Source organism: Idiotropiscis lumnitzeri, chromosome 7 (assembly GCF_059441095.1).
Source record: "Idiotropiscis lumnitzeri isolate Australia: NSW breed Sydney's pygmy pipehorse chromosome 7, RoL_Ilum_1.0, whole genome shotgun sequence".
In the NCBI taxonomy this organism is placed as follows: domain Eukaryota; kingdom Metazoa; phylum Chordata; class Actinopteri; order Syngnathiformes; family Syngnathidae; genus Idiotropiscis; species Idiotropiscis lumnitzeri.
In genome coordinates this window covers 9,904,462-9,929,450 of record NC_142397.1, presented here as the reverse complement: position 1 = coordinate 9,929,450, position 24,989 = coordinate 9,904,462, and the positions used below count along the sequence as shown (strand labels likewise).

General features: G+C 41.9%; 2 protein-coding genes and 1 non-coding gene across 8 annotated transcripts; 2 read left to right on the top strand and 1 right to left on the bottom strand.

Moving 5' to 3' along the window:
* Nucleotides 1-683: 683 nt before the first annotated feature.
* Nucleotides 684-7,334, bottom strand: tsku (tsukushi small leucine rich proteoglycan homolog (Xenopus laevis)). 5 transcript variants are annotated; one of them, XM_088301233.1, is made up of 4 exons: nucleotides 4,512-6,327; nucleotides 4,372-4,427; nucleotides 1,856-2,173; nucleotides 684-1,702 (listed from the first exon to the last, which is right to left on the bottom strand). In XM_088301233.1, exons 2-4 carry the CDS (start codon nucleotides 4,375-4,377, stop codon nucleotides 965-967), a joined length of 1,062 nt encoding a protein of 353 aa, XP_088157359.1. In that variant the 5' UTR covers nucleotides 4,378-4,427; nucleotides 4,512-6,327; the 3' UTR covers nucleotides 684-964. The 5 variants fall into 5 exon arrangements, with proteins under 5 accessions (XP_088157359.1, XP_088157360.1, XP_088157361.1 ...); XM_088301234.1 differs by lacking the exons at nucleotides 4,372-4,427; nucleotides 4,512-6,327 and adding an exon at nucleotides 7,018-7,334; XM_088301235.1 differs by lacking the exons at nucleotides 4,372-4,427; nucleotides 4,512-6,327 and adding an exon at nucleotides 6,702-6,831.
* A 4,860-nt stretch (nucleotides 7,335-12,194) lies between these two features.
* Nucleotides 12,195-12,266, top strand: trnaa-agc (transfer RNA alanine (anticodon AGC)). Its single transcript has one exon. It is a non-coding gene; the product is annotated as a tRNA-Ala (tRNA).
* Nucleotides 12,267-12,604: 338 nt separating this feature from the next.
* On the top strand, nucleotides 12,605-23,826 carry gucy2f (guanylate cyclase 2F, retinal). 2 transcript variants are annotated; one of them, XM_088300061.1, is made up of 19 exons: nucleotides 12,606-13,242; nucleotides 13,318-14,100; nucleotides 15,320-15,618; nucleotides 15,867-16,221; nucleotides 16,752-16,836; nucleotides 16,948-17,044; nucleotides 17,725-17,850; nucleotides 18,007-18,087; nucleotides 18,759-18,935; nucleotides 19,015-19,171; nucleotides 19,260-19,409; nucleotides 20,488-20,636; nucleotides 20,727-20,890; nucleotides 20,966-21,158; nucleotides 21,481-21,655; nucleotides 21,931-22,029; nucleotides 22,100-22,194; nucleotides 22,291-22,376; nucleotides 22,864-23,826. In XM_088300061.1, the coding sequence occupies exons 2-19, from the start codon at nucleotides 13,374-13,376 to the stop codon at nucleotides 22,976-22,978; spliced, it is 3,330 nt and encodes a 1,109-aa protein (XP_088156187.1). In that variant the 5' UTR covers nucleotides 12,606-13,242; nucleotides 13,318-13,373; the 3' UTR covers nucleotides 22,979-23,826. The 2 variants fall into 2 exon arrangements, with proteins under 2 accessions (XP_088156189.1, XP_088156187.1); XM_088300063.1 differs by lacking the exon at nucleotides 22,864-23,826 and having other exon boundaries at nucleotides 12,605-13,242; nucleotides 22,291-22,380.
* Nucleotides 23,827-24,989: the final 1,163 nt, after the last annotated feature.

Here is a 24,989-nt window from a genome sequence, read left to right as displayed (position 1 = left end):
ACAAATATAAATCTTTCCACATAGAATTACTGTATGTTATCTGATTGCGTTACACAACAAGGAAAACATTTTAAGGCCAGAACCTCGTTATGTTTTGAAGACATTCAAACATGCAGTCTAAAGTCTGGCCATTTCTTCGGTCCACAGGAAAAGGTTCATTCGTCATACTTCCTCTATCATGCGTTGTTTTGGGACAGTAAAAGTGAACTACTAGTCAATGTGGTCGCCGTATGTTTCCCTCTAACGCACAAGGAAGTAAGTAGTCACCCCGTCGAAGGCAAAGTGACATACAATGAAGAGCACGTATGGACGCGTTCACGAGCTGGCTTTTTCGAAGTACATTCAAGTTATAAAAATGATCATTGTTCGCATTCTAAACTGGTTTGCAAATGTCAATATCCAAGCAAACCGTGGTCCTATGTATATATTGTCGATAAAACTTCCCATCTTACCTTGGCATGGTAAGCTAATGAAGCATGCTGTCTCGCTCAGAAAATGCGGTACAAGTGAGGTGTGGAAGTCGATATGTCAGAGCAAAACGTTGAGTCAAGGTAAAGTATTCTTTTAGCATCTAACTCAAAAAAGCACGGGGTCCCTAAAAATCCTCAGAATTGTCTGAAATTATGCCTTAATGTAGTGGTAATGTGGTCAGTGGTGGTACGCAATCAGCAGTTCTAGGGTAATGTGGTCAGTGGTGGTACGCAATCAGCAGTTCTAGGAACAACATTTGGCTTCTTTATTTGTGATGAAAATAAGTGCACAGAGACAACTATGGCATGTAGTCAGAAGAAGAAAGTGAATATGATGAAATTACGCTTTGAATACATGTAGTTTGGACCTTTTTATGTTCATCCATTTGTGTCTACAAAAGGCAAGAAAAAAACTCTTAAAGCTTGGAGAAACTGTATGTGATTGAAGGCACAGCGCTGGTATCAAGACTAAAGACCAGTCAGTATTGGCAGGATCACAACATAAGGCCAACACAGTTGAGCACCTCATAGTGTTGAGTCTGACCCACCTGCCTGTGAAACTGTCCTTGTTTCTGGGTCCTCAAGCAGCGGATGTTGTGTCCGAGCGTAATGCTCTTAATAGCCAGGAGGTGCGAGAGCATGTTTTCTGGTAAAGACCTCACACCAGAGCCGGATAAATTCAGCTCCTCCAGTGAGTCCAGTCCGGTGAAAACAGACGGCTTTAGTGTCTTTAGCTTGGGATCGTTGGAGAGATCCAACACCTGGAGGCTCTGGAGGCCCTTAAAGCTGTGTGCCTCAATTTCCTGAAGCTGATGAAGGCTGCTGAGGGACAAGAAAACCAGATCTGTCAGGTGAGCAAAGTCTCCTTCTTTAATGGCAACGATGGGGTTACTATCCAGATTGAGGTATCTCAATATCTCGAGTCCCGCCAGCCTCGGTATGCTCGAAAGACGGTTTGCAGTTAGATTCAAGCTTTGAATGTGTACAAGTTTGCCATGTGGAGTGGTGGAAATAGACACAAGCTTGTTGTGGGACAGATCCACGCTGATGGCTTTGCCGTTTACTTTAGCCACAAATACGTTCATGTTGAAGTCCCGGAAGCTGTTGTGGCTGAGGTCCACTTCAGCCAGAGGGAGGCCAAGGAAGCAGCCCGGCGAGAGGCCCTCCAAGTCATTGCGGCTCAGATCCAGAGTCTCCAGGTAACGCAACTTGGACAAAGCATTGGGGCTTACCTGGAAAACAACAGACAGATAACAGGCTCTTCAGCAACAAAAACTAAAGGCATTCAAAGAATTGATCCAATTGCAACCTCAAAATGTATGTTGGGACAGTGGCAAACCGTGGACTCCTATTACAAAACTGAAAAAAAATTCAACATTACTCACCTTTGTAATGTGGTTGCTGCTAAGATCCAAGCTAACAAGAGTGGTGTAACCCGGCCCAGCCAGCATGGTGTCAGTGAGGGGGCCCATGGCGTTGGAGGACAGGTCCAGGTAGGCCGTGTCCAGCGGTATGGGCACGGGCATGGCAGTGCCGGGGCCCAGCCCTCGACAGTCTGCGGTGGTCAGGCTGAAGCTGTCAAACAGGCCGAAGCTTTCCACCTCGCAGTGGCAGCCCGGGTGGCAGTTTTTGACTGAGGCGCTCCGGACGCCTGCCAGCAGCAGCAGCAGCAGGTCAAGCCACAGGAAGAGCGCCATTATGTTCTGCAAACACAGCACATTATTTACAACAACGCCCTAATGTCTGACTGTGGAGCTTACAGAGTCAAATTTAAACAAGTGTAATATCTTTCAATAACTTTGAATGGCCTTAATTTAGATATTTTTTCATCGACTAACATTTACGCAAATAAATGAAATCATTATGCATAATTTGAATACACACGCTGCACTTAAACGTGAAAAAAACTGCGCTTAAATACTGAATCCAGTTCAAAGGCAGTGCACATAAACACTAAATAAAAAAGGTGTGTGTGTGTTGGGGGGGGGGATCAGTCCTTGAAGATTAAATGCAATCCATCCATCGATTGTGTGCCCAGACATCGCTCTCCCTGCCACTTCATCCAGGTCTTTTGAGGGGATCCGGAAGCGTTCTCATGCCAGCCAGGAAACATTCTCTCTAGTGTGTCCAGCATCTTCCCTGGGGCCTCCTCCTCCCAGAAAACCTCGACCAGGGAGGCATCAAGACCAGATGCCCGAACCACCTCGCCTATAAACTCTACTCCGAACCCAGTCTGGATGACCAAACTTCTCACCCTATCCTCCAATTGGGGGAGGATCTTGTTCCCGACCAGTAGAGAGGACTTCACCGTTTTCTGAATCTCAGATTTGGAGGTACTGATTCTCATCAAGTTCACACTCGGCTGCAAACGGCTCCAGTGAGAGTTGAAGATCACGGCTTGATGAAGCCAACAGAACCACATAATTTGCTAAAGGCAGGGATGTAATACTGTGGATTAAAACCAGACCTCCTCAACGCCTCGGACGTGCCAAGAAATTCTGTTTATAAAAAAATTGTGAACAGAATCTGTGACAAAAAGGCAGCCTTGGTGGAGTACATCCCTGACTGAAAACAAATATGATTTACTGGCGGCAATGAGGACCCAACTCTGACATCAGTCTAACATGGAACAAATAGTCCGCAAATGCAAACGCAAATGCATTGAACTTAAAAAAGTTAAATACAACTGAACTGTATTTAGGTAATCGTTTCACATAGCACTAGAACGAGCCCGAGTCGACAATCGTCGGATTGTTTCAACTTCAGAAGTTCCACAGAAAAATCTTGGCAAAGGTTTTACTTGATATTTGATTAAACAGATCAGATGTTTGCGAAAACGTACGTAACGCACATAATCAAAAATGTAATTGACATTACCTCGGCATTAATGTTAAATTAAATGACCATATTTTGTTACACTCCTTTACAAAGTACAAAAAGGTTCTGCAGAGTCAAACTGCACAAAACGCAAGTCACTCATTGGTGGTCAAATGCCTTTGGTTAATTTTACCAAGCCGTCCTGTTCCAGGCCATTTCTTATCAAGCACATCATGTTCCCTAGGACAGATTACTACAAAAAGCTTTGTTTAATGAAGAAGATACCCTCATGGGCTAATGTCGTGTCTTTCCAAGTCACACTGTGTGCATGGTTGTGAAGGGAGACATGGACAGAGACAGCCCCCACACCTTAGCTGTCATGAATATGAAAAGTGAGTTAACAAGGGGAAATGAAGTGTCACAGTTGGGCTGTCCCGCCATGACTCAGCAGCCCAAAGATAAAAACCACTTCTCTTGTTTAAGAAATGACAGCCACATCTGGCAAAGTACTTTGGAACATTTAGGGGGCGTTAAATACATTGAAATTTGTTTTTAGGGCAATGCATCAGCAAAAAAAAAACAAGCCCGGCCCTTTCGAGAAATGCTTGTTGTTGGTTCACTTGACAGGCAATGCAATAAATAATGTACTCTGGTTATTAGACAGGTATTAAGGTGATTAAGCCACTTATGTAAGAGGCTGTTGTTATATGGCGCGCCACTATCGGGTCAACATTCACTGGCGCTCAAAGTCCACTACTCGTACCTCAGTGCAGTTTTTTGACTCCTGAACTCGAAACATTACTGGCCTTGTATATGCAACAGGTCCTTTGCTGTCATTAATGGCCACTCACTAAAAACCTGAAATAAGAACAGTCAGCTTTTGGACTTTTCACGGGTACATCTGTTGGTGGGAGAGTTTTACAGCCAGGCAATTAAACTGCAGTTGTGAACATAAAGATGTTAACCACGATGGTTGTGTGGTAGCGGTTTGCAGTAAAGCCTGACATAATTACATGACAAAAGAGAGCATCTATATAAAGCGCACGTCGGTACACAATGTTGAACCGTGCTAAAAAGTACATACCTCCATAGAGAATCCCAACTGGCCTCGAGATGGAAGCGCACAGACAGACCCGCCTCCTTATTAAAACAGAGGCCTTATGCTGACTAAAGGAAAGCGCCAGTGAAACAAAAAGTGCAAAACATGACCGAGCAGCTCATCACCTCAGTGAGTTGGAAGCCACGATCACCCTTCCTTCAACCTTTGCTCCATCTGCTCGACAAATGGCTGAACATCCCCTACCAGGTGTCCCCCACGCCCCTGCCAATAAATCTTTTCTATAGACCAAACGGCTTTCGACTCGCGCGCCCTCTAACGACTGAATAAGTGAGAACATCAACCACCCCCCACCTGGGTGAAGAGTCAGCACAAGCCTGCGAAAGAATGCCCAGAGAACCTCTCACTTTCCAAGTTTAAGGAAAGTGAAAAGACAGTCCTCTGGGAAACATCAACATTTGGCTTGTGGAGGTGTTTAAGTACACAAAGACCGCCACTGTAAACACCACTAATCCCATTTAACGGTCTCCATGAATGTGATAATCGAGTTGTTGTGCAAACACAACGAATAAAATTGCTCCAGGCATCCACGTTTTTATTGCTCGACAAGTGTGGCACAAGAAATTATATAAGGTCAGTTAGCGTTAACGCAGCTCTATTCATTTACTACCAAACTCATTGAACCTTTGTTCCTTGCATCACATCACATCACTCTGATCTTCAGGCTGAAAACTGCTCAATTAGACGATGAATGCCAAGCCCAATTCTGTTGAAGCCCATTAATGCGTGACTCTAAATGGATCCTTGAGGCTTTAAATGAACCCGATGGCGCTTAAGTGTTTTTAAACAATCGGGCAAGCAGTGAGGAGACAAAAGGGAAAACCATGAAAGAGTCAAAGACACGTCGACTCGATTTTAATCTGAACTTTCATAAGAGTTCTCACAGTAAAGAATCGAAATTAAATTTATCTGTACAATGCTCAAACTGTCACCATCATAAAACCATTACCAGCTACTGTCGATAGCCTAACATTAACATTCTTAATTCCCATACAAAGTGAAAATGTTAATCATATAGCACCAACTCACAAAAGAAGTTGGCATTGAGACAAGAAAAAAATGAATATTTGGTCATATATACACGAGGTAAATCATTTTAGGCAGCTGGCTATGGTAAAGTATATAATTTCAGTCAGCCAATCCTCCATCAAGCATTTCCAGTTGGTCCAAAATGCTGCTGCTCGCCCTTCGCTGGTTCTCGTAAGAGGGAGCATATAACTCCTACTCTGGCATCCCTTCACAGGCTTCCTGTATCTTTTAAGAGTTCTTTTAAGATTCTATTGTTTTCAAATCTTTAAATAATCTAACTCCACCTTACCTTTCTGACCTGCCTCAGGTCTGCGGACCAGACGCTATAAAAAGGTACAAAGGACAAGCGTAGGCTAAGTAGTTAGCCTAGCTCAGTGGTCACCAACCTTTTTGAAACTGAGAGCAACTTCTTGGCTAGCGTAATCTGAGGCAAAAAATAGGCTTTAACGATGAAGTGCATTTGCAACGTACTGGCGATAATTACTTTGCTAATTGAAAAGACTACAATTTGACCTGCCGCAGGGCTTGCAGCGCCACCTACACCGTGCTGAAATCTGGCTGCACAATGCCCCGCTACATTATGCGTGACATTAAGTCATTTTTGGGTGAGTTTTCTGTCTCACAAGACCTTGAAGTGAACATCTGACGTGTTCTATCAATTACAAGCAATTAAAGTGCAGCAACCAAACATGTTCACACCTCAGGACAATTTTGAGGCTGTCATGAATATAACATGCATGTCTTTTTTTATTATATGAGGTAAAGATGGAGTACCCCATAGAAGTCCATCCAAGTGCAGGAAGAACATGGAAGTGCCACACAGAAATGTTGGGAGCTAAGATTCGAACCCTAAATCTCAGAACGGCGATGCGGGTATGCTAACCACCCGGTCAGAAAGCTGCAAGTTTAAATCCTTTGAAAAATATCAATATTGCACGCAAGTAAAGCCATGATTTGCAGAAGTTAATGATAATTTTAGGATTGGTAGTACACGACATTTCAATGTGGGATGTTCATATTGTAGATTTTGAACTGCATTTTGAAAATTGCAAGTCAACCAATTATAGCACTAATTAATCCACTTCAACTTTACTTGGAGTTTAGTTTGATTGGAATTGTTAAAGTGAAGCTTGCTTAAGTCTTCAGAAACAGGCACTTTCAGTGAAGTGGCCCATGCATGCCTTTACACAAATGGTTCCAGATCACATTTCTGTTCTTGTACGTGGCAGACAGCGCATGAAACATGCAACTCGCTCGATGGAGATCACCTTCAAAGAACTGATTACGAATGAGTTGAACTCCACCGCAGATGTCACAGTCGCGCAGGATGCCTGATAAAGTTGTCCGAGGTGCGGGTGTCATTGTGGCGTCTGTTTAGCGGTGGCACACCGTGGGCGGTTTCTTAAAACACAAGAGGCCAAATGAAACCTGAGCTGGCCACTGAGCTCCAAGCGTTTTTTTCCCTCTTTAACCAAACTTGCAGCACAAAAAGTTTGTGCGTCTTCTTCGAAAGGAGAAAGTCTAACAAAGTCATGGCAACAACTTCATTGTTTTGTTTATAAAGTTCACTGTCGCTTTACTCGCCTTTCATCCAGAGTGTCCACGCTCTTTTTGACCGTTTTTCTACTTCACTTCACCGCTCCCATTTTCCAGCCCCCCCGCTGAGCAGGGCTCCTCTGTGTCCGGGCGGAGTGTGTCTCTACGCGGCTACATGAGCTCCGTAGGTTCCTCCCTCGATCCCTCCGTCGGCTCCACTCTGCTCGAACCGTCAGCGGGCGTTAACACAAAATCTGAAACACTCGTTTGCTCCCATCCCACTTTTCAGTCCTGCCTGCTTAGATCGCCTTGCTGGCTGGCTGGTTGGCTTTTCGAACGCTGCCACCTACAGGAATGAATCAGGTTGGGAGATATGAACATTTCCGCTTTGATATTTCAAAGTAAAACAACAGGACCGTTTGACCCCGGTTTATAATGTGCTCATAATAATAATTTAATTAGCTACATTAGTTATTACTAGGAGTGTAAAGTTTCGTCAAAAATGAATTTAATATCGACATAAACTGCTCAAAATATGCATCGATATAAAAAAATTAAAGAATCGATTCGCAACGGCATGTTAACCAAAGCCCTTCTCTCGCATACGCATAATTAATTAATACGTTGTAAACGTGCTTTTTATAACAACACAGCAGTGATAAACGAGCATTTATAAAGGAAACACGCTGCGGCTGACGCACGATTTTATTTAGGACAAGGACTGTCGTGTCTGAAAGCTATCTATCTATCTATCTATATATATTTCATAGAGTACATTTCGCTCTAAAATTACTATATTTGTTGTCAGTCTAAACAGAGTAAAAATGACACTTGGAAGAGAGTAAAATCATCAGAGTACATTTTGCTCAAAGTTTTTGCTCTGTACGATTGAATTTCAGAAGACTCTATGAAACTTAAATTCCCTGCAAAGTAGTCATTGGATAATGAGGCTTCAGCTTTGCTCCGTGAAACAGTTGTTTATTTTTACCCCTCGAGATGGCACTCTCTGTTCAACATTGGACTGAAAATACTCCGACTTGCCATTTCTAAACAACAGCGTCGTCTAGAGGAGTCAGATAATACAACAACTAGTCCAAGAGGTAAAGCTGAAGTTGATTTGCCCATCACAAGTCAAAATAAATGTCTTAAAATTTTGACACGCCAAAGAAATGAGTGTTGGTAGCACCACTGCCAAATTTCAATCATCAAAAAATAAAATCACGAATTACACAGTAAAATTGGTAAATTCTCCAGTCAGACTCCTTTCGAAAAACTTTGTACAACTTATAAAATATCAGTCTTTTGTGTTCTACCTTACTTTTACTACGTAAATGCGTTGAAAATACGCTAACCGTTGAACTTGCTAACACATCGCTTTTATTTTTTAAGTTGTTGACAAATATCTCCGGAGTTGCTTCCCGTCCGTGAAGGCTGCTCAGGCAAATTTTCAAGTTTATCCACAGGAGGGCGCAATAGTTACAATATCACGGAATTGTGCTGACTGCATTGCAGCTACTTTTAATCGTTTCACACAAAAGTAAAATAAACAAACAAGTAAATAAATCGAAGTGACTCATTTTCCCATTCACTTTCGATATTGCTTGTGTTCCCTGGGGGTCTGGATGAGCTGAAACTTATCCAAAGTGACTGAGTCTTTTGTGATCGTTTTGGAATCGCAAGTTCTAGACACCAGGCATCGTTTTCATTATTTCACATTTTAAAGACATAAATGAAAAGGGTATAGCCTCCATCCATCGATCCATGCGAACTAGTAGGCTTCCAGAAACTGCAACAAACAATGAGTCGTAGTGGAAGAAACTAGGCCAAGGGCCACCCTCGTGGCACCCGTGGACATCAGGGGCACAGCACAAGTAGCCCCCTGCAGTGAGGTTCTAAAAATACTTTTGCAATTTCACTCATTTTGAATTTGATGCCTGCAAGACGTTCCCAAAAAATCTGGGATAGAAGCACGTTTGGCACTGTGTTACATCACTTTTCCTTTTAACAACACTTCAACATTAAAAATTGAAGCTTTATAGGTGGATTTTTTTCTGATTCATGTTTGATGTGGTAGCAACTTTTTTTGCTTCATCTTGCGCCACACATTTTCAATACGAGACAGGTGTGGACTGTTGACAGGCCAGTCTAGTACACACACTCCCTTTTACCACAAAGACACACTGTCGTAACACATGCGCAACATAGCTCGGCATTGTTTTGCTGAGCTAAGCAGGTACAGCCCTGGAAAGAAAAATGTGTTTTTGGGATGGCTGCATATGTCGCTCCAAAACCTGTATATACCCTTCAGCATTAATCATGCAAGTTTCCAATGTCTTGGACACTAACACACTCCATACCATCATAGATTGGCTGCCAGGATGGCCGAGTGGTCTAAGGCGCCGCGTTCAGGACCCAGTCTCCCCAGGAGGCCTGGGTTCGAATCTCGAATTTCCCCATTGTGGGACTAATAAAGGGAATATTATTATTATTATTATTATTAGATGGCTGTCTTTTAAACTTGGCACTAAGAACAATCTGGATGTTCCTTTCCGTCTTTGGCTCAGAGGACACAATGTCAATGATTTCCCAAGAGCTCGTTTATTTATCAGTTGAGTCGAAGCAACCGTGGCTAAAGCCAAACTGTGGCAAGGGATTTTCCTTTCCGGACCGGGATTTGACACCTCTGGAATTCTTAAGGGTTCCTGAACGCATTGTGACGGTTTTCAATGTCACGCCGCATAAGCAAATAAAAGTCAACGGCATTTAAGTAGGTTTTGGACTTGCCATTTACATGCAGATGTTGCTCCAGATTCTCTGAAACCTTTGCTAATATTATGGACCAAAAATGATGAAATTCCATGCTGTTATACGTTGAGAAAATGTATTTTTAAACTATTGGACTATTTAGGTATGTTCCTTTTTCCCCCCAATCATGACACTCAATCATTTCTGAGAAACTTCTTCACATGGATCATTCCAAACAGTTTTGTTTTTTAAAGCATTCCTTCTCTTTCCCAGTCTGCAGTTTGTATGGGCTCAGCTTTTTGGGAATGTGTTGCAGGTATCAAATTAAAAATGAGAGAATATTTGCAAAACAAAATAATAATGCTCATCAGTATGAACATTATATCTTGTAATTGTAGTTTATTCAATTGAATAAATATAATATTTAAATAACATATACAATATATAATAATATATCCTTATTGGAACTGGTAATGAGAGTTGAAGAACAATCTACATCCCTCAGTTTGCAGTACCCAAGGTTGCTCAGCAATGAGGTCAATGATGTTGCAAATCAGATTTTTAAAACGCAATGGGAAAAAAACCTGAAAAAATTGTCCCTTATTACTCCACATTTCGGGTACCCAAGAAATAGCTCTCGGTTTCTCAAATGTTAGTGAGCCATATTGTAGACAAATAAACATTCCTATCTAAAGACAATTTGGAGCAAAATTTAGAGAAAAATACTTTTTTTTTTTTTTACATTTTTTGACACATTTTAAGCGCATATTGTGTGTGTGTGAAATTTGCCTCAGCATGAGCTATGGTTCGTTTGCTGCTCGCTGGGTGGCGACAGTGCTGAGTCATCATTTCTCTTTTCTATTCCTGCATGCACGCAGTGATGTCAAGCTATTACGTTTAAGAGGCTCATGGGCTTACCTGGGATATGGGTCAACAAAGGTGGAATCATTTTGCAACTGTGAGGAATATTTTTCTGCATATGAACTGAAATTTTTTTATTCAGAGAATCGACAAACTTCTTTTTCCCTGTTGATTTTTTTTTTTTGTGTTATGCGTGACTTAACCATTCTTTCAATATGTTTGTCTTTAATTGTGAACTGTTTTTTTGACTGCAATCACTCGTAAACGCACGGCGTCACCATGGTGGATGTTGTGGCAACCATCTTGCGCTCATTTGCCGGGCACCGAGTCTTTTCCGAAAGCATTCGAAAAGACTGACGCAGTCAAAATCGGCGGCCATCCTCAGGGGGCCGCCACACATGCAGGGAGAGTCCTTCGTTATCTTTAATTACCACCACGCCACTTAGGCTTCCAATTTAATCTGCAAGAGCTGCTGGTTTATAAGAGCAGTGAAAGCACAGTTCAGGTGATTCCGCCAAGCTGTCGCTCAGAGCAATGAGAAGGCAAGATGTTTTCGGAGGAGTGCTTCATTTTTGTCAATCACTGTGAAAACTAAATAAAAATCAACACTATATGATTTCCAAGATAAGCACAAAAATAGAGCAAAACTTCATTTTTATAAACAAACAATTGACTTTTTTTTTTACACTTGTTTGATGCTCCCTACTTTGTGGGGACGGTTTTCCTTTTCATGACTGTGCTTTTGTGCAAGGTCCATTAAGACATGAATGAGAGAGTGTGGCGTAGATGAACTTACTTGACTGGCCTGCAGAGTCCTGGCTTCAACCCAAGAGAGCTCCTTTGGGACGAATTACAGCGGAGAGACTGAGAGGCGGGCCTTCTCTGTAATATCAGTTTGTGTGACCTCACAAATGTCGCTTGTGAAAAAACGGTAAAAAATTCCCATAAAGACACTCCTAAAAATTGTGCACTGCCGTCCCAGAAGAGTTGAATCTGTTATAGCTGCAAAAGGTGGACTATTGATAGATTGAACACAATGGATGGGTTAGGAATTTCACTTAAGTCAATTTGTGAGTCACGGCAATTTGTTACAGCTACAGCTGTTGTGAAAGTGTGATCGAAATAGATGCATTGTATAAATACAATTTTGATGTTCTAGTAGGCTTTTCCTGACATTTTTGTAATCAGATCCTACAACAGAAGTCATGTTCTACAGACAGCTTTAAGTTCAAAAGGATCTCATTGAAATTATTAAATCTTTTTTTTTTTTTTTGGTCAATTATACACAATTTGACCCACCGCAGCAAATACAGACTGATAATGGCAAAACTATCCGCTTCGGTGTCCAGGGGGTAGTTGGGGGTATCTGTCTTTTGGTCAAGGACACCACAGTCGTGTGTGTGGTGATGGCTTTGAATCGGTCCTGATTGTGGTAGGTGACATTCTTAACCCGCTTGGCCACGGCTTACCCGACCTGTTGTTTAAAAGTATCAGACAGGAGGGTAAAAATAACAATGATGTCAGACATCCAGTGGAAATGTGTGGCACAAATGTGACATTAGCAGACACCAATACAATATTTTAGAGGAGCAGGAATTCATTGCATGTAAATTAGTCACGGGGCTGTAGCTCAGTGGTACAGCGCATGCTTAGCATGTATGAGGTCCTGGGTTCAATCCCCAGCATCTCCATGATTTCTTGAGACTTAGTGTTGGGAAATTAAAACGGCCAAATTTTAATCGCATTATTATCTAAGACAGTCCGGCGAAAAGTTAGAAACACCTACATGATCTTGCGAAGTAGCAGTGGCTACGTGGTGAGTATCGTCCCCTGCACAAAAGACATTAACTGCCACAGATAGTCCTCACATACTCCTTATTCCATGTTATTAATTAATTCTTCTTGTTGTTCTTAATTAATTAATTAATTAATTAACCGTTAAGAAATGTCAAAACAATACAATGACAATTTTAATGCATTTTATTCTGAAAATTGGCAACCTCTAACCCCACCCAAAAAAAAAAAAACAGTCTGGCGAACGCTGCAGTTAGATACAGTACATTGTTTTGATGTTGTTAGAGTTGTCGAGCGTATTAAATGGCAAGAAAAAAAAAGGTCTTATTGGAGCTCCAGTTGTACCATAACAAGGCTTTTGGACAAGACTAAGGCCTCATGTCAATCCTCTTACAATGCTCCTCAGAGAAAATGGATTAGCAAGTAACACCTACGTTTTGGCCCACGGTGACTTTGGTGGATTGGATTGACTGAGCATGAGGCTGACACCCTCCTCATAAAATAATATAACAAATACATTTCTGTTAGTATATATATATATATTTTTTTTTAATCAGAACTTTGGCTTTGGATGTTTTTTGAAACCTTTCTTCCAAGATGAGTGCAGAGGAGCACGGTTGTTTATTGTCATCAAGATCCGCCGCTTGAAAGCAGCTGTTAAAGCGGGTGACTGTGGGGCGTAAGTAGCTCTCCAGGGTGCTGAATTTGTCTCCAACCGGCTCCCCGGTCTCTGCACCTGTCACTTGGCAGCCTGGCGGTCCAAGCGCGATGACTCGGCTCCCCGGTCGCTCACGGAAAGCAGGTAAGGTTGCGCGGATGGTGAGGTGACGCCCAGACTGCACAGCTGTCCTGATGACTTAAATGGAAGGCTAGGTGAGTCATTTTACTTTCTTAGTCTGAAATTAATCCCCAATGTGAACATTCTGAAAATGTGCGTTTACTTTTCAGATGACTATCCTGCAGTGAACGTAACACGTCACTACCTCAAATTCACAGCCAGGACAATGCAACATTTTCAACCTCTATGGGAGCTCAACCATCCGTTTGTGCCTACAGTTAAAAGCAGGCATTCTTTCCTGACGCCATCTTTAAATGACTTTCTCGTGTGGCTTCTCCTCGGATTGTTGACGTTCCCTTGCCAAGTCCGCGGTTTGGTATTCAAAGTGGGCATTCTGGGGCCTTGGAACTGCGACCCGGTCTTCTACAGGACGCTGCCAGGTGCTGCCGCAAGTCTTGCTGTAACCAGGATAAACAAAGACCTCAGTTTGAATTTGGACCTGAAGATGGACTTTGTCATCCTGCAGGAGCCTTGTGAAACTTCTAAAGCTCTGACTGAATTCATACAATATGAGAATATGGCGGATGCGTTTGTGGGCCCTACTAATCCCGGATACTGTACTGCAGCATCACTGCTGGCAAAGAACTGGGACAAGTCTATCTTCTCCTACGGCTGTGTCAATTTTGAGCTGGACCGCATCACGGGCTATCCAACTTTTTCCAGGACGGTGCCGTTTCCCTCTGAAGTGCTTTTTACGGTGTTGAAGCACTTCCGGTGGGCTAACATCGTGGTGGTCTACTCCAATGAAGACATCTGGATGGACACGGCCGAGAGAGTGGCTGCTGCCATGAGGAAAAAGGGGCTTCCCGTCGCCTTGGTTACGTCTGTGGGCATCGACGAGATCCAAGTTGAGAGCACGCTGCGGAAGATCCAAGACGCGGGGGAGATAAGAGGTGAGGGGACTGATACTCAAGTAAGTTTAAGTTATTTTTAATAGTTGAGCTCATAGGGAAAAAAAATTTGCTACTCTGCAGGCAAGTTTTTCAGTAACATTTGACCCCTATATTAATGAATTTTATTAAAATTTATAACCTAAGCTGTTACCCATCACCTTACTCATCACAATTCGTTGAAAAAGTAGTTATCATCTTTAACATTACAAATGTAGTCTCTAATCTTAAATCCAGTGATGAATAAGAAGATACAATGTGTTTGTTCTGGTGTCCCCCAGGGCTCCGTCTTGGGCCCCCTCCTCTTTATCATCTTCATCCTATACATCTTGCCAATATTTTCTGCAAATTTATCATACACTTTTTTTACACTGTTCCATGGATAACACTAAGCTCTCCCTCTCTTCCTCCTCCCCTTACTGACAACTTTGTACAACTCAAAATGATAAAACCGAAATTGTACTGATAGGGACCAAGTCCATTGTCACCAAAATTGACATTTTCCATTACACCTGACAATTCCTGTTTCCCCTTCCTCTCACGTGATGAGTCTGAGTGACATCCTTAACAGTCCACTCTCTTTTCAAGCACACATAACATCACCCAGTCTGCATACTTTTATTTATGTAACAATCGGGTCCATTCATTTCTCACCCCCCACGCTGCTGCCATCGTTGTTCATAGCCTCACTTCTGTATGGTGCCCCCTCAACTCACTACAAAAATTGCAACTTCTCTAGAACTCACAAGGACAACTCTACTCATCACATTGCTCCAGTCCTGCAATAACTCCACTGGCTAGCTATCCGACACAGCTTCCAACATAAAATGCCGATCTGTACTTTCAAGGGCATCAATAAGCTAGCTCTACCACATCTTTCCGACCTCCTTCACATTGTAACACCCAATCACTAGGGATGGGTAAATGAAGCTTCAAATCTGCTTTATGAAACAGTTGTAGTATTTATGGACTCCAGCAGATGGCACTCTCCGTTCAACATTGTTGCTGAAAGCACCCTGACTTGCCATTTTTTAAACCCTTTATTTAAACCAGTAGTGCCATCTACAGGACTCCAAAATACAACAAATGGTTCATGAAGCGAATTTGAAGCTTCATTTTCCCATCTCTACCAATCACTCCCTCAGATCTTTGTCCTCCCTCTACCTCACCATCCCTCCTGCTCAGCTGTCATTTAAAATGCAATTCCATGTGTGTGTTCCAGTAATCGTCATGTGCATGCATTCCGTGCTGCTCGGAGGGGAGCAGCAGGCCACTTTCCTCATCAAGGCACGACAAATGGGTCTGACGTCGGGCAAATACGTTTTTGTGCCCTACGACGCCCTGCACTACAGTTTGCCCTACAACGCCCCCTACTTTGCCTTGCAAAACAACAGCAGGCTGAGTGAGGCCTACGACGCCGTGTTAACAATCACCATCGTCTCAGACCCCGTGTCCTTCAACGAGGCGTACGCGGCAGCCAAAGAGAGCGGGGAAGTGAGGCTGAGTGTACCTGCCGAGCAGGTAGGAAGGAGCTACCAGAAAGCATTTTAGCAGTATTTTGCAAACATTATTTGAGCCAAGGCTACTAGTGGAATATCATTTACCAGTTGTTCTGCCTGCCATGGATTGATGAACAAAGAGTACGTTATTTGTGGCGAACAAACACCAATTGATCTCAAACACATACTTGCAGTGAATCACATGATCTGGATTAGAACATTCTAGACTGGACTTTCTCATGCTAACAGTATTTTGTTTTTGTATTGCAGGTTAATCCACTATTCGGCACAATTTATAACAGCATTTATCTCCTTGCCAAGTCCATCCACAAGACCAGGAGAGCTGGCATGCCTCTGTCAGGCTCCAATCTGGCCTACTTCACCAAGAACATATCCTTCAGTGGCTTCAACCAGAAGGTCCAGGTCGACAACAGCGGTGAACTCAAAACCAGCTACATCATTCTGGACACCAGCAGCTCCAGCAGCCAGCTGTACCCGACCTACGTGGTGGATCTCACATCCGGGCAACTTCGGCTTGCTGGGAGGTCCATTCATTTTCCAGGAGGGTCTCCTCCACCATCTGATTCCAGCTGCTGGTTTGTTCAGAGTGCTCTTTGCAAAGGAGGTAAGGAACTTTGATTTAGGGTTTTTATTGGAGATGGGTATTTGAAAGAATTTTTCAGGTGATTTCCTTAGAATTTATTTAAACGGGATGGAGAGCTCACTCTGAATATTGTGAACAATTGTTTCCATGTCAGTATTGTGTTGAGCAGAATAATGTTGCCCAAATAGGTTGTCCTTAATCTGACCACAAACTTGTAGAAAACTGAATCAAGACCGCCTCTGCTGGTGGCGGCCGAGTAGTGCACTCCTTTTTGACATTTCAAAGGTAATAGTCCTTTGGCTTCTTACAAGAAAATGTAGTGATCTAACAGCTGTGGCAATATTTTCTATTTCAGTCAACGTTGGCAAATACCAACAAGAGACATTTTATAAGAATGTAAAGAGATCAGGTTAAGATCGTTGGTAAAGGCGGTCCTGACTGTGAGGTGCGCAATATTGGAAACAGCTCCACACTGTTGCAAAGTCCGCTAATAATATTTTTGAACTATCAAGTTGATCGATCCACTGTATCTCTAACCTGTTGTTATGCAGGCGTGGAGGTGACATACATCATAGTGGTGTTAGCGGTCATCTTGGCTCTGGCTGTAACGGGGCTTATCATCAGTCTATACATCAGGTACGCATTAAGACTCTCCACTGTTCGGACGAATCAAATTTACTGAGATGTCGCAATGATGTCTGCGGTCATCCATTGACTTTCTCATCTTTTGTGGATCTGACTTGACAGGAGGAGACTCCAGCAAATCCAGCTGGTCAAAGGCCCGAATCGGATCCTGCTGACCTTGGAGGATCTTACTTTCATCAACCCTCAGATTAGCAAGAGGGTGAGCGTTCGTGTTGTGCCCCACGCTCTGGCTTTGGTCAATATTTGATGTATTAGCACATGAGAAACATTCTAGAAACTTTCCACGGGAGGTTTTATACATAACGACAACAGGGAATTCATGATAATGGGAAATGATCTTACACAATATTCAACATGAAATTATATCTATATAATAACAGGCCTCACAGTTCCGAGGTTTGAATCTCAGCATACAATCGAAGACTCTAAATTGTGAGTCGGTTGGAATTTGAGTTGTGTTTTTTATAAATGTGTACTACACTTGAATGCCGACCAGTCCGGGCAAGTCTATTTGTATAACACATTTCAAGTACAGACAATTTAAAGTGCTTTACACGAAATATTAAAACCATTACAGAAAGACAAACAAACTATTTCATCATTACAAAAATCCACAATAAAATCATCTAAAATAATTAGATTAAAATGTTTTGAACCGAGCATCAGTCTCGAATAATTAAAAGACAGCGTACGAATGTGAATTAAAACAAGAGAATAAAAGGATAGATTCACTTGTAGGGCACTTGTACGTCTTGCACGTATTCTGTATTCTTACTGGTTGTACGTGCCACAAAATATATACCGAGAGTAACTTCTTATTTACTGATTGCCGTCAATCTTCTGTATTTGATGACATTTTCCATTCCATTTCATGCATAGAAAATCACATTAGAAGACATGAGCGAGTCCAAAAGTGCTCTTGAAGAGAAATCTGCGGACCATTCCCATTCAGTGAACAGCATGCGCACGGTGACTCACGAGACCACCAACGTTGCCGTTTTTGAGGTAAACCGCCCTGAAATATGCATGAAGAGCCTCTTATTTTAACTTTCACCCCAAATTAAAAAAAAAACAAAAAAAAACAATGCGCAGTGATAAATCAATCAATCATAACATTCCAATATCAGCGATATAACATTTAACATGTTACCTCTCTTCCAGGGTGATTGGGTGTGGCTAAAGAAATTTGAAGAAGGACAGTTTAAGGAGGTGAAGCAGAGCGGCACAAAGATTTTTACCAAGGTCAGCGTTATTAAATCTTCATTTGGAAAACTTTTCATTTGGCATTTTTATCAAAATAGTTTTGGAAACCCTCACAGAAAGGTTGCCAAACTCAATGCCCGGCCTGCGAAGGAAAATCATGTCTGTCGACTTCATATTTCATGCAAATTGTCTTGACTTTTAACAACACTGAGATATTGCAAGCATTTTCTTCCGCAATCACTCCTGTAAAATGAACTGAAAACTAAGAATATTAATAAAATTGTTGAAACATAAACTATTTACTGGCTTCTGATTTCAAAACTAGCTATCTATCAATTTCTTGTTTATATCTGATAATATAAGGCGACAATACATATTGGCAACATTTTACTGGGATACATGCGTGCAGTTGATTGGTGGATTTTTTTTGGGGGGGGTTTGGAATTGTGAGTAAAAATTTTAACTCAGCTCACTTCACAACAAGCAGCAAGTTGGAAAGATGGGGCAAGATGCTTTGAGATACAAATGTTTTAAGTTACAAATGTGGTCACCGAACAAATATATATCTATATACCTCAAGGCGCCACTGTATTGACTGACATCTCTATTAAAAAATTTTTAAAAAGCTAGTGTTTTTTCTCTGTGCACGTTTTATGAAGCTCAGTCAACAATTGGAGGTATTCCAACCTGCTTTCTATTGCCACTTTCAGATGAAGGACTTGAGAAACGAGAACGTGAATCCTTTCCTGGGCTTCTTCACAGAGAGCTCCATGTTCGCGGTGGTGACGGAGCACTGCTCCAGGGGGAGTCTGCAGGACTTGCTCAGGAACGAAGACGTCAAATTAGACTGGATGTTCAAGTCCTCACTTGTGCTTGACCTCATCAAAGTAAACGCTAAACCTCCCCGCCTGTGTGCCCATGTTCAATGTTTCCGTAATGCAATAATAAGGCACGTTTTGCTTCCAGGGTATGAAATACCTCCACCATCGGGATTTCCCACATGGCCGGCTAAAATCACGGAACTGCGTGGTGGACGGGCGCTTTGTGCTCAAGATCACTGACTATGGCTTTAACGAGCTGCTTGATTCTCAAAATGCTGCTGTAAAACAACCTCCACCTGAAGGTAACATGTCTTCCACAGACATCACAACTAAAGCGCTTGTAGCAAGAAACTACCTTTCCCATACCTCATTTCCCTCTGCTCCATTCAGACCTTTTTTGGACCGCTCCAGAATTCCTGAGGGATCTCGCCAGCTCCCGTAAAGGCACCTACAAGGGGGACGTGTACAGTTTTTCCATTATTCTCCAAGAGGTGGTGGTTCGAGGACCACCGTACTGCATGCTGGGCCTACCACCCGAAGGTGTGTATTGAGAAGATATTGTTGCAAAACTATGCATCCATTTTCGATAGCCTCATTAAGGACATAGGGAAACCCTGACTGAGAAACCCTGGGGAGAGACGCCTCACAAGAAAGACTCAAACCAAGATTCAAACTCCAAACCAGAACCGTGGTGCCAACCACCAAATGAATCTGTACAAGTTTCTCATCATATCTTTAGTCACTTTTTTGCCGCAGTTTCATTAGTGAGTGAGTCACTTCCTGTTGCTGGTTGTCCAATTTTTGGGCCAACCCAGGTTAACAAAGAAAAAATTATGAGGAGCCCGTGTTAATAATTGGGCCACCCCACAATTTCTGCCTAGCAACAGTCACATTTTCAAATTGCTGTGACTGTGCCATTTTTGTTTTGGGCCTAAAATAAAAATGGTAAATGACAATGAACCAGTTGTACTTCATAAATTATAAATTGCAAAAAGCAAGTGGAAGTCCTTACAAGTTGTAATTGATTCCATAACCACGCTTGCAACTCAAAACACTCATCTCAAATCAACTTTGCCTATTCAAATGGATGAAATTGCCATTAATTTGTTCGAGCGCACTCAGTGAAAGACAAACCAAAAATTTGTAACATTTGTTATTTAATAAGAAAAATCACACTCAACAGTGAAGTGCTTTATATAGGAAAAAAAATTAAATACAATGCAAATAATGAAACTGTTTGTAAAACTAATTTAATTCTTGTGATGCATGCCAGTATAATATATACATATTGCTATAAATCAAGAAGTCACAACTGGCATGTAAGATTCAGTAATATTTGTTTTTGTAGAGGATAAAAAAAAACATGTCAGTGAGTTTTGTTAAATTGTCTGTCTCCATGTGATGAGGATTTGTGTAAAAATCTGCCTCATGGATGCTTGTTTCGTTTGCCCATCTATGGCATTTTTATGTTTGTTGTTTTAAATACATAATTTGTAACGCTAAAAAATAAATTACAGATACAAATCGTACCTGTAGCGGAGCTACATGATTTGTGGGCCACCGTTTAAAACCATCACATTGCTCCTTTGTGGCCTGAGATTTATATTCTTCTCATCAGAGATTATTCGAAAGGTTAAGAAGCCCCCTCCAATGTGCCGGCCCACTGTAGTTCCCGACCAGGCTCCTCTGGAATGCATCCAGCTTATGAAGCAGTGCTGGAGTGAGCTTCCAGATCGAAGACCCAACTTTGATGAGATTTTTGACAGGGTTTGTTACGGATTTAAGAAGAAGCGTCATCATTCTCTCTCTTTTTATGTTTTTTTTTTTCCCACATAACTGTTTCTCTTTTTCTTGCAGTTCAAGATCATCAACAAGGGTAAGAAGACCAATATCATCGACTCCATGTTGAGAATGTTGGAGCAGTACAGCTCCAATCTGGAGGACCTCATCCGAGAGCGAACGGAGGAGCTGGAGGTTGAGAAGCACAGGACGGAGAAACTGCTCTCCGAGATGCTCCCACCGTCAGTTGGCACACGGCCAAAAGCATGCTCAATAAACTTTTTAAGAATGACCTGATCGTCCTCTGCGTCCATCAGCTCGGTGGCCGAGGCACTGAAAACCGGCACCACAGTCGAGCCGGAGTACTTCGACCAGGTGACCATCTACTTCAGTGACATTGTGGGGTTCACCACAATCTCGTCGCTCAGCGACCCCATCGAGGTGGTTGACCTTCTCAACGACCTTTACACTCTGTTTGACGCTGTGCTCAGCAACCACGATGTCTACAAGGTGAGACAGGCATGCCGTTTCTTTCTCAATTTAAAAAAAAAAATGTTTCTTGTTATCATCAGATTTTGGTCTGCTGTAGATGTAATAAACATATTCGGGGTGTTTTTATTTTTTTGGTCCGGGAAATATTTTGGCACAACACTGCCCTCTTTTTGCAAACAGCAATCATGTGGTAAATTATTTAGTAGCTTATTTTGTGCAGCAGGATCCACGATATTTTCTAGACACAGCTTGCATAATGAACTCTCAGTTTATTTTCCTAGTAAACAATCATAATTATGCAGAAGCAATTAAAAGGCAGATGCACCGATGTGTTACCAAGGTGGAGACCATCGGTGATGCTTACATGGTGGCGTCAGGTCTGCCGAAGAGAAACGGCAACAAGCACGCCGCCGAAGTCGCCAACATGTCTCTGAACATCCTCAGCTCGGTGGGAACCTTTCGGATGCGCCACATGCCCGACGTGCCTGTCAGGATACGGATCGGGATCCACTCAGGTAGTTTATCCATGTGGATTGGTGTGGATTGGGGCAACATGATATGGAATGAGCAAAACAATTTCAAAATACTCCAATTTATGTCTTGACTGAGCTCAGAATTTCTCATTGTGTTAAATATTGGTCAATTCAATGAGAAGAAAAACTACCAGCAGTTTGACACTGTGTGTATTACGGAAAATCCACTAAAATTCAAATGGTGCAAAATTCGGAGAGGTCAAATTTACCGTTAGAATACCTCCGAATATGAGCATGATAAATTCATGCCTTCTCAGGGCCTTGCGTCGCTGGAGTGGTGGGTCTGACCATGCCTCGCTACTGCCTGTTTGGAGACACCGTCAACACTGCCTCGAGAATGGAATCCACCGGCTTGCGTGAGTTTTCAAAGCTGTGTTTTTTAATTTTCTGTACCTCAGCATTTAACTCTCAATCGTCTTCACTCAGCTTACAGAATCCACGTAAACTTGAGCACTGTAAACATCCTCCGCTCTCTCAAGGAAGGTTATAAAATAGAAGTCAGGGGCAAGACAGAGCTGAAGGTAACAAGATTTTTGAGATCAGTTAAGAAATCATAAAGGTGTATTTCCGACCATACAGACACACGATCTGTCTAAAACTGTGCTCTTTATTACCAGGGGAAAGGCATTGAAGAGACGTACTGGCTTGTAGGGAAGTCTGACTTTGCAAAGCCTTTGCCAAAACCGCCAGAAATCAAACCAGGGTAAGTCATTTCACCATTTTTTGCCCCTGTGCAGGGTTGCTTTCATGCACATGAGATACATTTGAATTTTCAATGCAAACTCGTGCAAACTGTACCTCAGTGAAGACAATCACGGCCTGAGCCCCGAAGACATAGCCTCGTACACGAGAAAGAAGGCTGAGAAAAAGGCTTGACCCGCAGGTAGAGAGACCTTGCATGCCCGCCAGTTGGTGTTTGTGTCCTGTGGAAAACGTTGGCATGTTGTGATTTCCAAGTCTTGCTTTGTGATCTTTTATCCTTCATCTCTCGATTTGATCAACTTGGGCGCCCTGTCCAGAAGCAGATTGTGGAAATCCCTCTTTGTGTAGTGATTTAGCTTTCATGACACTGTATTTAAACACTGGCTAATTTATTTGAAGTATGTTTGCTATTGTGGTGTTTGTGAGCTTATTCTATATAAATACAGAGTGTTTGCTCGAGATCAATTCCAAGCTCTGCTTTTTATTAGGGTCAACTGGCAGGAGATGGTGACGGATGAGATCAAGACCCTTTTCCGCAAGGCCAACAGGCCAGTGGACAAACAAAAAATGAGCAGAAAAGAAGGAAAGATGTCAAAGCAATGAAGCCATAAGACAGATTCCTTTTCGGGAAAAGGAGAGGCAGGCGGAGGACGTAAAAGCGGCACCCGGCCTGGCGGCCTCTCTCTCCGTGGCTTAACGCGGACTCCTTTAAGAGGATTGCCCATCGACTGGCTAATCTTCCTGCAGCCGACGCAGCAGAACACGATGGTGCTAATGTAATGAGACTCATCCCGTGACCTGCCTGCCGAACCGCTGCCAGCAGACCAGGGACCAGTCTACAGTCAAAGATGCATGCACTCATTGACCACCGAGTGGTCGTTGAAATGAGGCGAGGCTTCCCCGTCCCAAGAGGGGATGCTCTGGATGCCTATTTTAAAATATTTGTCTCGTGTGTGTTAAGTTTCACATGAATGCTCATAATAGGGGACTTGTAGCTTGCTGAATATTGCACATTGATAATCCCTTAAAATAAGGATAAAAGCAACTTTTTGTATCCCATAGAAATGAACACTCAACCTTTGCTTGGGGACATGATACTACAAATGTAATAAAGAAAAATAAAGCAGCAATCGTGGAAAAAAATAACAATAAATCTCTCCAAAATGTAAATATTTTCACGCAGTAATTGTTGTGAATATTGACTCACAATTATATGCCCCTCGAGTTGGTTTATTTTAATTTTGATTGAAAAGTGGAAAATGTCAAAATCAATAGAAACAATCTATTGTCTTGTCCATTTGACTCAGCACAGAAATGAGTGTCACCAAGTAAATACACTGAAACTGAAAATCCAGGAAAAATTCATTCAATCATCATTATGCTGTTTCCTCTTATTATTATTATTATTATTATTATTATTATTATTATTATTATTATTATTATTATTATTATTATTAAAAATCTTGGGATATGCTTATTTCTGATAGTGATGGAATAGTGATGAAATTCGCTTCATGAACCATTTGTGGTATTTTGGAGTCCTGTATATGGCACAGTTGGTTTGAATAAAGGGTTTAAAAAATGGCAAGTCAGTGTGCTTTCAGCCCAATGTTGAACAGAGAGTGCCATCTGCTGGAGACCAAAAATACTACAACTGTTTCATAAAGCAGATTTGAAGCTTCATGTATCAATTTCCTCTCAGTTGAATCAATGGAGCTAGTGGTTAGTTTGTCTGGGACACATTTCTAGGGTTTGAGATTTGAATCTTGAATTCAGTGCGGAGTTTGTATATCCTCTCCGTGTGTACATAGTTTCCTCCCATGTTCCAAAAACTGCTCTAAACAACATGGAGACGATGGATGAATCACGACTCTGTATTAAATATAAAACGCTTTACTATTTCTTTCATCACAGCACCACCTGCTGGATCTGGTGGGCCTCACTCACCTCAGGAAGAAAATCACCACTGGTTACTGCTATTTGTTATTGTAGCTATCCTTTTGTTTTATTTATTTATTTTTTTGTTAATGGAAGCGTTAGGCGACATCTTTTTGCATGTCCTCCATAGGAAAAAAATATAGGGGATGGTTTACGATGATACTAACATACGACTCACTGCTTTTTATTAAATTGTTTTATATTCCTCTTTTTTCTATACAAATGATATATTTACTGTAATCATGACATTATTAAATCGTGTTTGTTTAAAATATGATGACATTTACAATTTCCAACAATATATATATATATTTTTTTTTTACTTGTATGAAACTGGGTCACGATTTAATGACAATCTGAAAATGTGTTTACAAGGGTGACGTCAGTTGAGCCAATCCTTCATATTTAAATTGTTATTCAAGGAAGTAACGTTCACTACTTATCTTATTGAGGAGACGGGAAGCTGGAAAATGGGGGTTGTTTTTGTTGTATACCAGCATACAAACGAGTGAGTTCCCAGCTCACCATGAGGACCCAGCACTCCGGTTTCAACCCCTCTCCTTTGTGCAGGTTATTCCACCAGACTTTTATTTAGTCTAGCAATGGGAGAACAAGTCAAGCCTGACATTCTTGTGATAGTTGACTGCATCAGATAAGCCCTGTGTCACATCCCCCT

Bases quoted from the DNA above. Each gene is read 5' to 3' on its own strand.
- tsku (XM_088301236.1), bottom strand. From the start codon at position 6,795: ATGACACCCGCACCTCGGACAACTTTATCAGGCATCCTGCGCGACTGT. The intron at 2,207-6,732 runs GTTCAACTCATT...GTCAGACATTAG, and splicing joins ACTGTGACATCTGCGGTGGA to GGCGTTGTTGTAAATAATGT. The intron at 1,703-1,855 runs GTGAGTAATGTT...GTTGTTTTCCAG, and splicing joins GCAGCAACCACATTACAAAG to GTAAGCCCCAATGCTTTGTC.
- gucy2f (XM_088300061.1), top strand. From the start codon at position 13,374: ATGCAACATTTTCAACCTCTATGGGAGCTCAACCATCCGTTTGTGCCT. The intron at 16,837-16,947 runs GTACGCATTAAG...CTGACTTGACAG, and splicing joins ATCATCAGTCTATACATCAG to GAGGAGACTCCAGCAAATCC. The intron at 22,030-22,099 runs GTGAGTTTTCAA...GTCTTCACTCAG, and splicing joins AATGGAATCCACCGGCTTGC to CTTACAGAATCCACGTAAAC.